Raw genomic sequence first — 16216 nt, forward strand, 5'->3', positions numbered from 1 at the left:
GGGGAGTTGCCAGTCTTACTGGCTGATGTGGGTCAAAAGCTGTCCCAGAATAATTATAGCTTGCTGAGTATTATTGGTATTCTTGAATTTTAATTTCTGTTCCAACTTTTATGAAGCCACATGGTAGATCAGAAAGAACAAAGGTCTAAGAATCAAAAGTTCCCAGATTTTATTTCAGATCTACCATTTATCATTGATATAACTATTTAATCAAAAGTATGATATTCTCTTTTTTTTTCCTATAAGAAAATTTTGGAAACATTATTCTAGACCTATATTTCCTTAGTAGTTTGCATAAAACCAATTAACTTATTTTGTCCTGAGAATGGCAGCATGCACTATCTTAAAATGAGACAATTGTCTTACATCTTGTCTCTGTTGGATACCAAGTAGATAAAGACAGTATTATGAAGGGTTTCTTTTTCAGGAAAACACCAAGTTGAAAGTTTCTTACTGTTTGTACATTCTTATCATTAGATCCAAACTTTTTTATCCTTTGGTTACAGACATTTCTAATAAAGTATCTACAGATACAGAGTTCAAAGATGGTATTCTTTTAAATAAGTTTTCAAAAGGTTGACAAAACAGTCTGAATATTCTTACTGGCTGGATCATTTCCATTTGGCATTAAACACATCTGATGCTTCTGCTGAATTCAACACAGCCTGAACTTGATAGGATAACTTTTTTTGTTTTTAACAAGAAAACATTCATGAAAATCTTCACTTTGGTCATTATTTGTTCAGGAAGTATTAAGGTAGGAGTCTATTAGAGTTGGGGAAGAGTGGCAGTTAAATTTATATTGGCTATAATACTAGAGTCTTCAAAAGACACCTAATATTTCTATGGCTCCCCTTCAATTTTTTTGGATTATGGCCAAATTGCCTGCATTTTGGATGGACAGGATTGCTACTTGCACTGTTGGCAACACTTCCAGATATTTTGCAGCTCAGATATGATGCCACAAAGGTAGGGGAATGGGAGAATGGAGACATGCCATAATAACTTAAAAAGAAAAATTTTAAAGGGGACATTCCTGTCCATCTTTTAAAGCCTAACTCAATGTGCATGAAGTCTTCTCTAATCTGCCACCATAAATAATAACTTTCTCACTTCCCACTTCCTACCAGGTTCTGTATCCCTGCACTTTGGTAATAGTGTGTAACCTCCATGTTTGTGTCTTCTAGCCTCTAAGTACCATGAAAATATGGTCAAGAAAAAAAAAAATAGAGTTCTCAAATTCTGTTGTATGAATGAAATGAGCATAAACATTTTAAAAATTGCTGAATCCTCTTCCTAAACTATGCTTAAATGATGTTGATTGCTCTAGATTACAGTAGTCCTCAAACTTTTAAAATAGGGGGCCAGTTCACTGTCCCTCAGACTGTTGGAGGGCTGGACTATACTAAAAACAAAAACTCACACTGTCTCCGCCCCTCAGCCCATTTGCCATAACCCTGCAGGCCGCATAAACGTCAGTGGGCCATAGTTTGAGAACCCCTGCTCTAGAACTTTTCTAGCTACCTCTCAGGTAATTTAAACCTTTTTTCCCTAAAATATAAATTTGGTAATTTTGTGTTGTAATACTTAAAATACTGATACTTAAAAATAGGATGTTGAATTACTCTCAATAATTTATAACAATGTGTAAAACAAAACAGCTAAGTAGGCATTCTGTACACATTGCAAGTCTTAACAAAATCTCATAGAATAAAGTCTTTAGAGAAAATGTGGCTGGGTTTTTTGTTTGTTTTGTATTTGTTTTTCAACTCTAATATAGAAAACAAACTAAGGGGTCTCCAGTGAATTCTCAATAGATGTCAAAATAATCTTTCTGAAGCATGTCTGACCATGTCACCTCCTCCTCAGAAATCTATAGTGGCTATCTTTTGTTTTTAGGCAAAAACAAACTCTGCAGTTTGACATTTCAAGTCCCTCCCAATGTGGCTCAGATTTATTTCACATTAATTCCACACTACATTTCAGCCAAACTAGACAACTTGCTGTTCCCCAAACTTGGCAGCCTCTTCCTGTTTCTGGGCCTTTCCATAAATTGTCTCTTATGTTTACAATCCTTCAAGGATCAGCTCAAATCCCAATTTCCATACAAAACTCAGATTTTTTAATCCTAAATGCTCTTTCCATATCCTCAAATTATCTCTTATTTACTTTTATATTTCTATATTTTTAATTTATATATTTATACTTAAATTTATATAAGTATAGATGTATATTCTTTTATATTTATATACTGGAAAATATAAGCTTTCTGAGGGCAGGGCCTTTTTTTCATTTTTGTTCAGTGAATGCCCAAATAAATGCTTTGCATAGTAATTCCTTGATAAATAATACCCAGTGAACTGAATTTTCTCAGAAGATAAAAACTATTCTTGGTATTATGTTTCACATTTTTTCAGGAATATTTTTTTCTAAGTATTTTTTTTAAATAAAAATTGTATTTATAGCCTAAATTTTCCTTTATATCCTGCTTCATCTGTCCTCGACAGCCAACTTATATACCCTGACCCCGCCAATCCTGGGTAAAGAAAGTGTTAAAGGGTAGGCATTCTTTAATTTAAAATATTTTTCCCCAGTTAAAAACAATTTTTTACATGTTTCTAAGATTTTTGAGTTTTAGAGTCTCTCCCTTATCCTCACCCACAATTATGAAACCACATATGAAGCTATGCAAAACATTTTCATAAAAGTTGTGAAAAGATAGATCTCCTACCGTAATGAAAATAAAAATTTTCAAGAAAAATTTAGTTTAAAATAGAGAGATAGAGAATGCTTCCATCTATATACAGACTCAGTCAGTTCCTTCTCTGAGTATGGATAGGATTTTTATCATGAGTCCTTCACAGTACACATGGATGATTGTACTATAATAACAAAGTTATTTACAGCTGGTCATCTCAGAACATTGCCTATTACTTTGTACCTAGTATATTTGACTTTGTTCATGGAGGACTTTCCAGAGTTTTTTGTTTTTGTTTTTCCTGAGAGCATCCTGTTCAGCATTTTCCAGAACAATATTCCATAAGAGAAATTTGTTTCAACACTTTTTTTTTTACAATTGCAATTGCTAATTGTAGTTCTCCCCATTTTCTTTCACCTTGTCCTTCTTCAAAAGGGTTTTGCTACTGATCATTCCCTCCTTCAATATGCACTTTATCATCTTCCCCCATCCCCCTTTCCCATATACCATTCCCCTTCTATTTTTCTTTAGGTAAGATATATTTCTATACTCCTATTGAGTATGTATGTTATTTTCTCTTTGAGCTAATTCTGATTAAAGTAAGGTTCACTCAACTCACCTCCTCCACTGTAAAAGCTTTTTCTTGCCTCCTTTTTTATGGCAGATAATTTGCACCATTCCATTTCTCCCTTTCTTTTTCTCCTAGTACATTCTTCTCTCACTTCTTAATTTCATTAAAAAAACAAAACTATATTATCCTTTCATATTCAACTCACACCTGTGCCTTCTGTCTATATATACTTCTGCCATAATAATGAGAGGTTTAAGTTTTGGAGTTCCCTTTAGTAGGGAACCAAATGATGAAGATCTAGATTTAAGGAACCAAAATGAGATTAGGGTTTCTGGTGGGCAGAGAGTTAAATGATAAGGTTAGTGACAGGTTTAAGGTTCAGGGAACCATATGGAGAGGTTTGGCTCCCCTATACCCTCTTGGGATTCGGCACAAGGATAGGGAATTTGGGAGAACTCCCTTCTGGCAGCACAGAGATTCTCTGTAAAGGAATTTACAGACCCAAAAACCTAGATTAATAAAAGAACTTTATTATAGGAATTGGGAAGTAAGGTTAGAAATCCTGAGAGGCATAAAGTCTGGTTAGGGAAAAAGGTGAGGATAAAGAGACAGTGGCACTGGAAAAGAATATTATCCAGTGGGCAGAGGCTCCTTGGCATGGCATGGCATAACTGGCATGTTTAGAACTTCTGTAAAGAGAGGGTGTTAGTTTGGCTCTTTTATAATAGGAGCTTTGGCTACAAATTGAAGGGGCCTTGTGGATGGAATCCCAAGTTGGCTTACCTGGTTTCAGCTAGAGCTGGAATTTGAATAGAATTCAATGAGTTTCTTCAATTCAATAGGATTAGAATTCCTTTAGCTAGATAACAGAATGAAACTGTCTTGTTTGCCCTCCGGGGTCCTTCTTTGAAGCAGAATTGAAGGATATTTTCTCCTTCAAGGATTTTTAGTTTCATTCTGATGTTTCAAATATCATCTCTCCACATAGGAATGTAAACAGAAAAACCTGATTAAGTAAGGATAGGTATTCTTTCATATCTCCTTTAAGTCCAAGTCTGTATTTTGAAAAATTCAATTTTTTGTAGTTATTTCTATTTACACTGCTATAATCACTGTGTGTGTATGTAGAGAGAGTGTGTGTAATGCCAGCCTCCTTGAACTGCCCTCCTTTAGTAATTCTGCCCCAAACCTCAGGCTATCATACCACCCTTCCTTCTTGATCATCAGAATAATTGCTAAGGATAAAAGATCTTATATTTTAGAATATCAGATGCTGCTCCCCATCCCAATCTATTAGAACATCAGATCAGATACTTTACCCCATTAGAATGTCAGATAACTTTCCCATTTCTGGTGCCTCCCCATTATGTCATCATTTCTGTCACTTAATAAAAAATCTCTATACCCCACATTTGAGACTGGATACTTGGAGACAAGAGTCCGATCCAGTTAACTGATTTACTCTCCAATAAATCATTATAACTCTCTAACCTCTATTTTGCCTCAGTTTCTCCAGCATTATGGGGGAGGGGAAACAACTTTTGTTTATCTAAGTCATCTTTTTCTATAAGGTTTTAAATTCATAAACAAATATTCTAGCCAAGCAACTATGAACTGCATAAATTTGTAAAGTATTCTGATACCAGTTCACAGTACCATATTCATTGAGGAACAAATATTTATATCCAAATTAATGTGCTTTTAAAAACCCATTTTGTATTTAACTCATCATGGTTACATTCTTCTCAAAGTGGTTATTACATGCATGAGTCTTGTGTAAAACCTATGAGGCTCATTTTTTTTGGTTCTGAACTGGGTTTAACTCACCTACAAAAATAGTTCTTGTCTAGCTAGGTTGGAAAACTCATTCTTGCCAGTTCTAGTCTTGGAAGATTTTCTTTGTTGTAGGGGAGGTCCTGTGGATGGGATGTTGGGACATGCCTGACATGGAAAACCCCAAAATAGTTATTTCAGAGACCAACTTTTTTCTCTCTTTGCTATGGCCAAAGTTTGTGTTTTGGGAACAGCAAATTTAGGAGATTAAAAAAAAAATTTCTGGGTCATTGGTCCCATTTTCCATCAAATCCATTTTTATCATTTATTCCAGTTTTATATTATTTATCTAGAACCTGTGTGTTTAAATTATATAGAACAGGGGTGATAAACACAAATATTAGTCCTTTCTTGTTTCAGCTCCTGACTCCCCTGAATTTTCCACCTCCTTATCATCAGCATTCTTATCCTGGAGAGAACACCCTCTTTCGATTTATTAATTCTTGTTTTGGGCCACCATTTCAGGCTTTTGTTCTACTCCAAGCTACCTAGACTACCCCCTCCCCCATCTTCCTAGTATAGCTATCCTCCTCCCCTTTTTCCAGCTCCTGTTTATGTGTTTTCTCCCAGTAGAAGCTTCTTGAAGATAGGTATTATCCTGCTTCCATATGTATTCCAAGCATTTAATAAATGCACAAATATATACATTACCTTTATTGAGATGTAGCCTTTAAAAAACACACTTTAAACATGCTACACAAAGCCAGAACACTGGAATTTGTAGAAATAAATTTACATATTCAACTTTAAATATAAATTCTATGAGAATGAGGATATCCTTTATTAGGTTAAAAGATTACTATCAATGAAAAATGTTTCATTATGTTTTGACATTAGGTTTCCTTTCCATTCTTTTAAAGTCTAACCAGTTTTTTAAAAAAAATTATTCTGTACCATTTAAAAGGGCTTTTAATAATTGGATTATATAAGAGCACTTAGTAACAGGTAAAAGTGCCAAAGCAAATAAACCTGAAGGACTTAAGAAAGGTATGTGATTCCAGCAGCTTTTATCTATTCTTTGGGTATAGATTTCAGAACATGTTAATTCACCATGCTACTCACATTTCCTAATTAGAAAAAACAACAGGTATAATAGTTTACATTATTCCGTTTCTCTGCCACTCCCACCTAGACTGCCCAATAATATTCCATCTCTCAATTTGTAAACTAAACCGGAAAAAAGGACATTTATTTCCTTGAGTTGGTGACCTTGACCAAGACAATGACTTGTTTCCTGACATGTAAAATAAAGGCTGATGGTCATCTTGTATAATCATTAAACTTTAAAATCCTGTAATTCTTTAAATTTCATTTAACTCCTCCATATATACTTCACATTAATTTGTATAACTGCCATAACCAAATCTAAAAGGAAAATGGTAGTCCAATTACCTTTACCCTAACACTTGATGGACAAATTACTCATTTCACCTAGATTTGTTAAGAGACTATATTCAACTATTGTTCTGTAAGAAATGACCAACAGGATGATTTCAGAAAGGCCTGTAGAGATTTACATGAACTGCTGCTGAGATGATCAGATCATTATACACTTCAACAACAATACTATATGATGATCAATTCTGATGGATGTGGCCAAATGAGATGAACCAAATCAGTTCCAATAGAGCAGTAATGAACTAAACCAGTTACACCCAGCCAAAGAACTCTGGGAGATGACTATGAACCATTAGATAGAATTCCCAATACCCCTATTTTTGTCTGCCTGCATTTTTGATTTCCTTCACAGGCTAATTGTACAAATATTTCAAAGTCCTATTCTTTTTGTACAGCAAAATAACTGTTTGGACATATATACATATATTGTATTTAATTTATACTTTAATATATGTAACATGCAATGATTGGTCAACCTGCCATCTGGGAGAGGGAGGTGGGGGGGAAGGAGGGGAAAAATTGGAACAAAAGGCTTGGCAATTGCCAATGGTGTAAAATTACCCATGCATGTATCTTGTAAATAAAATGCTATAATTTAAAAAAAAGAGAGACTATATTCAATACCTAATAATAAATTATTTAATTATGTTAAACATGGAACTGACAACTTAAAAAAGTGTAATATAATGTTTCTTAATTGTGTTTAACACATTCAAAGATAAAATGAAAACAGTTCATTCCCATATGTTCTAAAAACCTCATTTATGTTTTTTTAATTTATAAAATTGTGGCACAGAAATATAGCCTAGCACGCTTTTATAATATAGTGCTGGCTTGACCTTAACAAATGAGATCTTGCAAAATCCAAAATTCAAATGCTTATAAATTAAAGTTTATATCTCTGGCAGCTGAGAAATAATGGTAGAAGAGCTATCCCCTCTAAAAATGTGACCTAAAAGCAATTTTATATAAGTATTTAATCACAAGTCAATAAGGAGCACAGGATTTTCTTGGGTTGTTATCCAAGGGTTTCCCCTTTTCTTCATTTCTCTCAGTTTAGAAGAGAGAAGTCTTAAAGTCCTGTCATTCCTATATTTAGTAGTTAAGTGTGAAGTTTGGACCTCAGCTCTTTGCAATGTAACCACTCACAAAGCATGATATAACATGTTCTTTATATATAGCTAAAACAACAACTAGAAGATAGCCTCCCTAACACACAAATATTATATGCAAAAACATTACAGAGGCCTCAAGTATTTAACCACATTAGGGTAGGTACTGATTATAACATTTATTGTATGTTATATATGAAATAGTGTTCAAATTTAACTTATTTTAGAAAGAAAAAATGCTATATTGCTGTTTCAGATGATTTTAAAGACCATGTGAGACATACTGTTTTTGTTTTTTTTAAATTTAAAAGTTACATTAAAACTCTTCACAATACAGATCCAGCCTAACTTTGATAGCAGGTCATTTGCCTCTCCACTCTTGTATCCAGTATTCTGGCTAAACTGGCCTTTTTCTTCCTTATACACATTTCATCATCTTTCTCTTTGCACAGACTCTCCTTTCTCAGCTCCCACTCTTGACTGTTTAGCTCACCTTTAAGGTACATCTTAAAGGCCACCTTCTTTAAGAGGCCTTTCCTTATATCCCCAATTGTTAGAGCGGGATTCAAACCCTATAGGTATGACCTAGCCAAGTAAGTCTCTTAATTCTTCTAAGTCTCAGATCTGTAAAATGAAGAAGTTGGCTCAGATAGTCTCTGAAGTTCCTTCTAATGCCAGATGCAGCGATATCTTGTACTTCTATATAGGAGTCCATCTTCTATCTCCTTGAAAGGATGTAAACTCCTTGAGGGCAAGAACTTTAAATGCTTGCTGATTGAATAATATCCTCACCCACAAGGACTGTTTTTATTTCCAAACAATGGTCATATTTTTTGGGGTTGACAACAGAAGAAACATTTTCTTTTGACAGAGTAGCCAAGAAGGTAAAAACAGATGCATTTCTACTAAAATACAAATTTTGTATAATGTCAATATATATCAAATACTTTTAATCAAGATTTAGCCAGAGTTTTTTGCTCCACAACTACTTCAAGATTACTGTCAAACTGTATGGATTTTATCCGTTTTGCAGGTGGTCCAGATGAGTAAATTTTGTCATGAGTGTTACTTTCTTCATCTTCAGCCTCATCGTCTTCACCTTTTAAAATAACAAATATTTATTGTATGACAGTATTCTTAAAGGATAGCTAAAAAGATTCTTAATGAGACCAAAAGAGACATATACAAGCACTTTCAAAGTTATAAAACATTTTATAACTACTATAATATAAATATTTTACTTCTGGGGTAAAACACAAACACACACCAAATTACTTCTGAGGCATTAAATGCACATCTTTTAAATTTGAGGTAAATAATTCAGCAATGTATAATTCTATTCCTGAACTTTAAATATTACTATTCTATATAAATATTACACTAATAACCTGTTGTTGGTAGAGATTCCTTCCCCTACTGATTTTATACTATTTCAAGAAGTTAGGAATAGTGTTTGAAGCTATGAACCATAGCTACTGCCCACCCGGTTCATGAGCCAAACTAACTGGTTTATATAAGGATGGAAACTAAATCTAAAGTCTAAATGTACCACAAGACCATACCAGCCTGCAGTACTATTGTTGATTAGTTTTCAATAGTGTCCAACTCTTCATGATCCTGTTTGTGGTTATCTTGGCAAATACTGGAATGCTTTGCCAGTTCACAAATGAAGAAACTAAGGCAAACAAGGTGCCTTGTCCAATTTGGGTCATACAACTAGCAAGTGTCTGAGGCAAGATTTGAACTCTGGAAGATGAGTCTTCCTGGCTCCTGGTCAGATACTTCATCTAATGTGTCACAGACTTGCCCTAACAGTAATATTATTACTAAATATTTTTGAGATACTAGGATTATAAAACTTTATGATCTATATTTCAACAAACTTAAATTGAAGTCAAAAGGGATGAGAGGCTTGTCTAATGAAAGGAAACTTCAATTCATCTTACTACTCAAAATATCTAAATGAAATAAAAACTTATCTATCTAAATATGAAAATAAGAATTTATTTGGCTACATCTTATTCTATAAGCATCCTCACAAAAATGCATGTGAAAAAGAGATGCTATCAATTATCTCCATTTTACATATAAGAAAACTGAAATTAAGAGAGGTTAAATGACTTACGCAGGGCAAAATAGAAAAATGTCTGAGGTAGTCATTCTAAACCAAGTACCAGCCTCTGAGTAAATAATAAGTACTATTGGCAGCTGGCAAATAAAATGACCAGACAATGAGCATGAGAAACAATAGCTATGTTCCCATAGTGGAGGAAAATCAGAAGTTTGGGGTTGAAAGTAGTCTAGAGCAGAGGAGCTCCAGAAACCTGTTAAAACTAGTAAAATTGGATGGAACTAGGTGTATAGTAAGAAGAGTTCAAAGTAGGGCAAAGGCCACAGCTTAGCTAGAGTACACAGGACTAATAACTTCATAAATATTAACTTCTCCTAAGGAGCTAAGGTTTAAGTGTCTTGTGACATAAGCAGCAAGAAGGATAAGGGGTATACGTAGTAGGAGGATCTGGAAAGAATGTTAACCTCATCTCCCAGCCCCTGGGGAGGTGGGGTAGGGACTTCCAGGTCAAGGTCAGGGATAAAGTGATATGTTCAGGCTCCTGAAGATTAAAAAAAAAATTAAGTATTTTAGTGGCATATTGGAAAAAAAACAAACCTGGATTTAGAGTCAGAACCCTGGATCTGAATCTTAAATTCTATTTAGACAAGTCATTTCTGTTCTCTAGATCACTTTCTTAGCTAGTAAAATTAAGGGCAAGGGGGCAGCTAGGTGCACCAGCCCTGAAGTCAGGAGGACCTGAGTCCAAATTTAACCTCAGACACTTAACACTTTCTAAGCTGTGTGACCCTGTGCAAGTCACTAAACCCCAATTGCCTCAGAAAAAAAAAGGTGGGGGGAGGGCAAGGCTGGATAACTCTGAAGGTCTCTTCCCAATAATTACTCTTCCCCTCATATAAGGTTGCTTTATTGAGCATCTACTAAAATACACTTTCGTGCTTGGAGCATCTATACTTCATCATGGTAGAGTTCTAAGTATGGCACACTTTACTCTGTAGATGCTCAGTAAATCAGTTTTGCATGGGGGAGTATTTAGATGCTCTAAGAACCTTACTATGCTATAATAGACACTTTATGTATACATTTCACCATAATAAATGCTCACAAGTACTACACTGTGCCATCATTGAAGCTATTCAATAAATAATATCTACTTTGTATAGTGGAAAGAGCAAAGGATTTGGTGTCAGAGGAACAACATTTGAGTCCCCTCGCCACCTATGAGCTTCGTGCCTTTTTGCTTTCTACATCTTGGCTTTCTCATGTTTTTTTTGTTTGTTTGTTGTTGTTTTGTGTTTTTTTTTTAATGGGGATATTTGCACTTTGGACTTCCAAGGTTGTCCTTTTTTAAGCTTTTTGAGGAAGTCTTAATATATTCTACATGTTTGCAATTACATTTTTTTCAATTATCATCTCCCCCAAAGAATGGACATAAAGGCCTAAAAAGTCAAAATAAGTCCGATTAAATACAAATACAACACTGAGTACAGGGAGAGCGGAGAGTTCAAGAATTAAAGGCCCTCCAACATTTTTGAGTCCGAATTTTAAGTTCACCCTTCTCTCCTCACGCAGTTACCACACCCCGTCAACAGAGGTCAACATGAGCCCTTCTGGAGCGTGCACAGTCCGGCCTCAGCCCGGCCTTCTCCACCTCCCCGTCAACCATCTCCTCCTCTTCCCCCACCCCCTCCCGCTTGCACAAAGCGCCCCCGCCGTTGTCAGGACAACAGAGCCGCAGCGGCCGTCATCTAGCTCACCCTCCGAGACTGAGGCGGAGCCTCCAGCCGCGTCCTGCTCATCCTTTCCTTCCACGGTACTGAGGAGCTCGGTTACCCGCTCCCTCATCTGCGCCAATCCAGAAAGCAGTCCCTGGAAGCGACCAGACTCACTCGGCCCCTCGCAAGTTATTCGGATCTGTTGCTGCTGCCCGTCTCGTCCTACAAACTCTCCGAGCAGCTCCATGACGACAGTTCTTCAACTACCCGCCACCGGAGCGACCCGGAAACGGAAGCAATCACTGCCACAGCCGCTAGGGGGAGGGGAGTGGGGAATGGTTCGGGAGAGGGGAGGGAAAGGGGCGGGGATAAGCAATAACAACAACAAAAAAAGAAGCCTGCGCATTTCGTGTCTCCCGCCTTCCCTGGGCTTCCGCTTCCGCAATCGGCGCCTCCGTTCTCCTCCGCAGCTCCCCGCCTTCTCCTCCTGACTCTGATTGGTTTCAGGAAGCGAAGGGGCGGGGTTCCGTCACCTCCGGGTACACCCCTCGCGCGCAGTTTTCCCGCCGCCCCCGATGCTGAGCCCCGGGCCTGCCGGCTGACAGTTGAGTATGGCGGGAGCCGAGCGAAGCGGGGGTCGGCCAGCCGAACAGGAGCCGGTGGTGTCGTTGGTGGATGTATTAGAGGAGGATGAAGAACTGGAGAACGAGGCCTGTGCGGTGCTGGGCGGCAGCGACTCCGAGAAGTGCTCCTACTCGCAGGTGGGCGGGGGGGGGGGGGCAGGGGCAGAAATTGTGGAGCTCTCGACCCCCTCCCACACAAGTCCGCCAGCCCTCCGCCTTCCGCCCTCTTGATCGTTCCGCAGACTGAATTTGGACTGCTTCAGGCCCCCGGCCTGTTCTCCCTTCCAAAATTTCCTGAGATCATTCTGGATCCTCCCCTGCACGCCCCCCTCCTCGCGCCTGTTCTCGGCTCGTTCTCTGCCCCGAGCATCCCTCTCTTCCCGGCCCGTTCTCTCTGCGGAGATTCCCCCCCCCCCATTCTTTGCCAGTTCACTTCTCCTTTTGGGCGTCCCTGTCCCCGCGCTTGACCTGCTCTTCCCCCTTCAAAATTCTCCTCCCACTTTGGTGTCCGGGGTTTCCTAATTCCCAGCTCGACCCCCCTTTGCCATCTTGCCCCGCCCTTCCCAATGTGTCTCGTTCCCAACCCGAACCTCCCGTTCCCCAGGTTTCCCTAGTCCCCAGCCTACTCCCGTTCCTAACCTAACTTCTCATTCGCACCAGTCCCCCTTCTCAGTCTTTTTTCCTGGTTCCAACCTACATCCCCAACTTTCCTTTCCATCTGACTCTGTCTCCATCCTTAACAACTTTCCTCGTTTCCACTTAGAAATCCTCTCATTCCTGTGCAAGACCGCCCTTCTTTCTCTTGTAGAGGCTTTTCTGCCTTCCAGGATCTTTTTTTCAAATATCCTTTTTCCTTCACATCAAGCAGTTACTAAGCCCCGGTGTTGCAGGCGCGGTACGAAGGAAAGACAAAAAACGCCTCGGTCCTTCCCCCGAGGACGTTACACCACCAGGTTGCTTTTGCCCTTCTGAGCCAAAGATAGGCAAAGACAGGCCTTTGCCGCTGAGCACAGTGCCTGGAGCAAAGTGGGCACTTAATAAATGCTTGTTGACCGGAGACAACAATTTGTTAACTACCATGTACCGAATAAAGTGTAAATAATTTCCAGGGAAGACACTAGGATTAAGGGGATCAGGAAAAGCTGCTTGCAAAAGGTGATTATTTTAGCTTGAATTCTTAAGACTTGAAGGGAGAGCATCCAAAACCAGTGAAAATGCACGGGGTTTCCTCATTTTTGGTCCTCTTTACCATTCTTGTCAGTGTGGCCTCATTCCTTTTCTGGATCCCCCAATTTATTTTTCCCCCGGTCATTCCTCACTACTTCTATTCCCTTCCCAAGGCACCTTCTATTTATGTTTTATCTATTCCATTCCTTTCATCGGTAGGTTGCCCCCACTTCAGCCCCTCAACATTATCTTCTCCACTGCCTTTTCCCCAAAATCATCCTTCCCTTAGGACCTTCTAGCCTTTAGTCTTCCTCACCTTAGCTGGGATCCTGGGTTCCGATATTTCTTATTCCTGGTGTCACTTTGCTAAAATCCCACTCCTTCCTCTTTTCCTTTCCTCTTCCCTCTCCTCCTCTGCCCCCATCCCATTTCCCTCTCCTACAGGGAACAAGAATGGATAGTAAGTTCTGGGCAAGCAAAAACCAACTATAGAGTTGGGATTTCTCTGCGATGTGAGGTTTTTGGGCATCCTCTCTCTAGTTTTATAGATGTGATGTTATGTTTGTAAAAGTGAATCATTTGTAGAAGTTCTGTCTCCTCTAAGTACTAGATAGGAAACAGGAGAATAGATAAATTAGCCCCCCCCCCCCCCAAAAAAAAAAAAGCAGATTTGCAGAGTACATTTGGCATTGGACAACTGTGCAAAAAGGTTAAAGGGATTACCCTTAATCTTCCAGGAGCCCTAGAAATGGAGTGAAGACATTAACAAGAGGAATGAAAATAGGTAAAGGACAGGAAAGCTTAGTGGAGTGTGAAAAGAAAGGGACTTGAAGGTATTATTTGATGGGGACTGAGATCATAATACAGCAACCATTGAGAAATGTATAAGCAACTTGCAGAATTAAATAATTCTTACTATCAAGTTCACTTGGAAGCAGTACTTTCTTTTTAATTTCGAGGATATATACTTCAGTCTTTGATCTTAATGAGTATTACCTGATATCATTTTATGAAAATAGGACGCCTAGGGCTGTATCTAAATACCTCAAAGGTGATTTTTAAAAAATCTTGATTAGCAGCAGGTGAGTAGGCAAAAACCTGTTTGTCTTGTTATTTCCTGGGTGGTGGAGGAAGGGGAGAAGGCCTTATTCTTCCATTAAGTAAATTGTCTTTCAGATTTGAATAAGTAGATCTAGATGAAAATATCATCATTAATTATTTTCATATTCTCACAAATGCCAACATTATAAAATGTTGATTAATCAGAATGCAATTAACACTTTGCTAAATTTATTTTGCTGTTTTCCATTTTTATGAAAGATATGTCTTATAAAGTAAGTAGTTTCAGTATCTTAATACAAAAAGTGTATTTCAAGATAATGTCTGGGAATAAATTCAAATTCTACACAACCTCTACATCATTCACATCTATTCCTATAATCCTTTATAATCATACTTGATATGCAGTTATGATAATGAGGTACTAAACGATTCTCAGTCATCAAATATTCAGGTATCTATCACAAATTGCAATTAATATTAAGGCAAAGCTGTTTCCTAATTCATTTTAGAGTTTTAAGAAAGGTTGGAGGAAATATTTTTTGACAAAACCTTAGTTGACCACACCAGCTTGTTTTTTGTTTGGTTAATAAAATAACTATTGAACATTGACTTTATGCAAACATGTTTAAAGCATGGTTCTTTTTCATCATGGATTTTTGAAGTTGGGGGTTGAATTGAGGCAAATGACTGGTAGTATAAGGCAATAATTGGTAAGTGCAAAATAAGCATAAACAGATTAAGTGTGAAGAGAGAATTTCAGTTTGAAGGGATCAGGGGAAAGTTTACAGAGCAGGATTTGAAGTAGACTTTGAAGAATGAATAGAATTGTGATGGCTGAGAGAGGAAGCAATCTAAATGGGAAGCAATCAATAATGATCTATGACATGACTCTAAAGGTACAAAAGCTGATCATTGTAAAGCATATCTAAAAGCAGTAAAAGGTTAGATTCCAGTGAAAGCAGAAAGAGTGTAGACCATATGGTTAGAAAGGTAGGCTGGGGCCTCAATGTAAATTGTACCCTGCATGATACATATAGGGAGATCATATGATCATAGATCTAAAGTTGAAGAGACCTTCAGAAGCCAATTAGACTAAGCCTTTCATTTTGTAGATGAGGAAAGTGAAGCCAAGGAAGGTAAGATGTGATGTCCAGGGTCACATAGGTGGTCATTATCAGAGGCAAGATTTGAACTCTGATCCTCTTGCTCCAGAGTTTGTGCTCTTTCCATTACTGGTATGTGCTTTCTCCATTTTATGGTACTTTTATGATTTTTAAAAAATAGGCTTGTAAGTTAGATTAGGAAGACTTTTAACTACAGATCTCTATGAGGTTTGAATCAAATTTCATTTATTATTTAGATTACAGAGTGCTTGGTGCCAGCTGTACTCTTTTTGAATGAATTTATCTTCTTGATTTTCTTCTTCCTCTGTACATTTTATAGGGCTCTGTAAAAAGACAAGCATTATATGCATGCAGCACATGCACCCCAGAAGGAGAAGAACCAGCAGGAATTTGTTTAGCATGCAGTTATGAATGCCATGGAAGTCATAAATTATTTGAGCTATATACAAAAAGGTACAGTTGTTAGAGAATATAAAAATATCTTCATTGATTATTAAATTTTTAAAATAAATTGAACTTATCCTTTTCCTTTGTTTCAGAAATTTTCGATGTGATTGTGGAAATAGCAAGTTTAAAAATCTGGAATGCAAATTACTTCCTGTAAGTAAATTTTTCAATCACCTAATAAATAATATCATAAGATTAGATGCCAGAAAAAAAAATTATTGGTTTTTTTATTTCCCTTGAAAATTAACCTTATCTGCATTAGAATTTAATCTCTTTATTATTTGTTTGCAAGGCTGAGTGATAAAGTCATTTAAGTACTACAGTTTAGAACAAAATTAAAGGAGTTAAAAAATTACTACTCATAATATCTTACTAAAAATGTTGCATATCAAAGT

General features: G+C 37.4%; 2 protein-coding genes across 2 annotated transcripts in view; one reads left to right on the plus strand and one right to left on the minus strand.

The window, feature by feature from the left end:
- Positions 1 to 8384: 8384 nt before the first annotated feature.
- GON7 (GON7 subunit of KEOPS complex) lies at positions 8385 to 11752 on the minus strand. The gene is given in 3 exon segments (XM_074289667.1): positions 8385 to 8601; positions 8604 to 8711; positions 11441 to 11752. Coding segments are annotated over 3 exon segments (342 nt in total). The 5' UTR covers positions 11646 to 11752; the 3' UTR covers positions 8385 to 8572.
- Positions 11753 to 11913: 161 nt separating this feature from the next.
- UBR7 (ubiquitin protein ligase E3 component n-recognin 7) overlaps positions 11914 to 16216 on the plus strand; it is a 30901-nt gene continuing 26598 nt past the window's right edge. The window contains exons 1-3 of the mRNA XM_074289659.1: positions 11914 to 12159; positions 15694 to 15827; positions 15914 to 15974. Of these exons, the coding sequence (XP_074145760.1) occupies positions 12010 to 12159; positions 15694 to 15827; positions 15914 to 15974 (345 nt within the window). The 5' untranslated portion in view covers positions 11914 to 12009. The remainder of the gene's footprint in view (positions 12160 to 15693; positions 15828 to 15913; positions 15975 to 16216) is intronic.

The sequence above is a fragment of the Sminthopsis crassicaudata genome, chromosome 2, assembly GCF_048593235.1.
Source record: "Sminthopsis crassicaudata isolate SCR6 chromosome 2, ASM4859323v1, whole genome shotgun sequence".
NCBI lineage: Eukaryota > Metazoa > Chordata > Mammalia > Dasyuromorphia > Dasyuridae > Sminthopsis > Sminthopsis crassicaudata.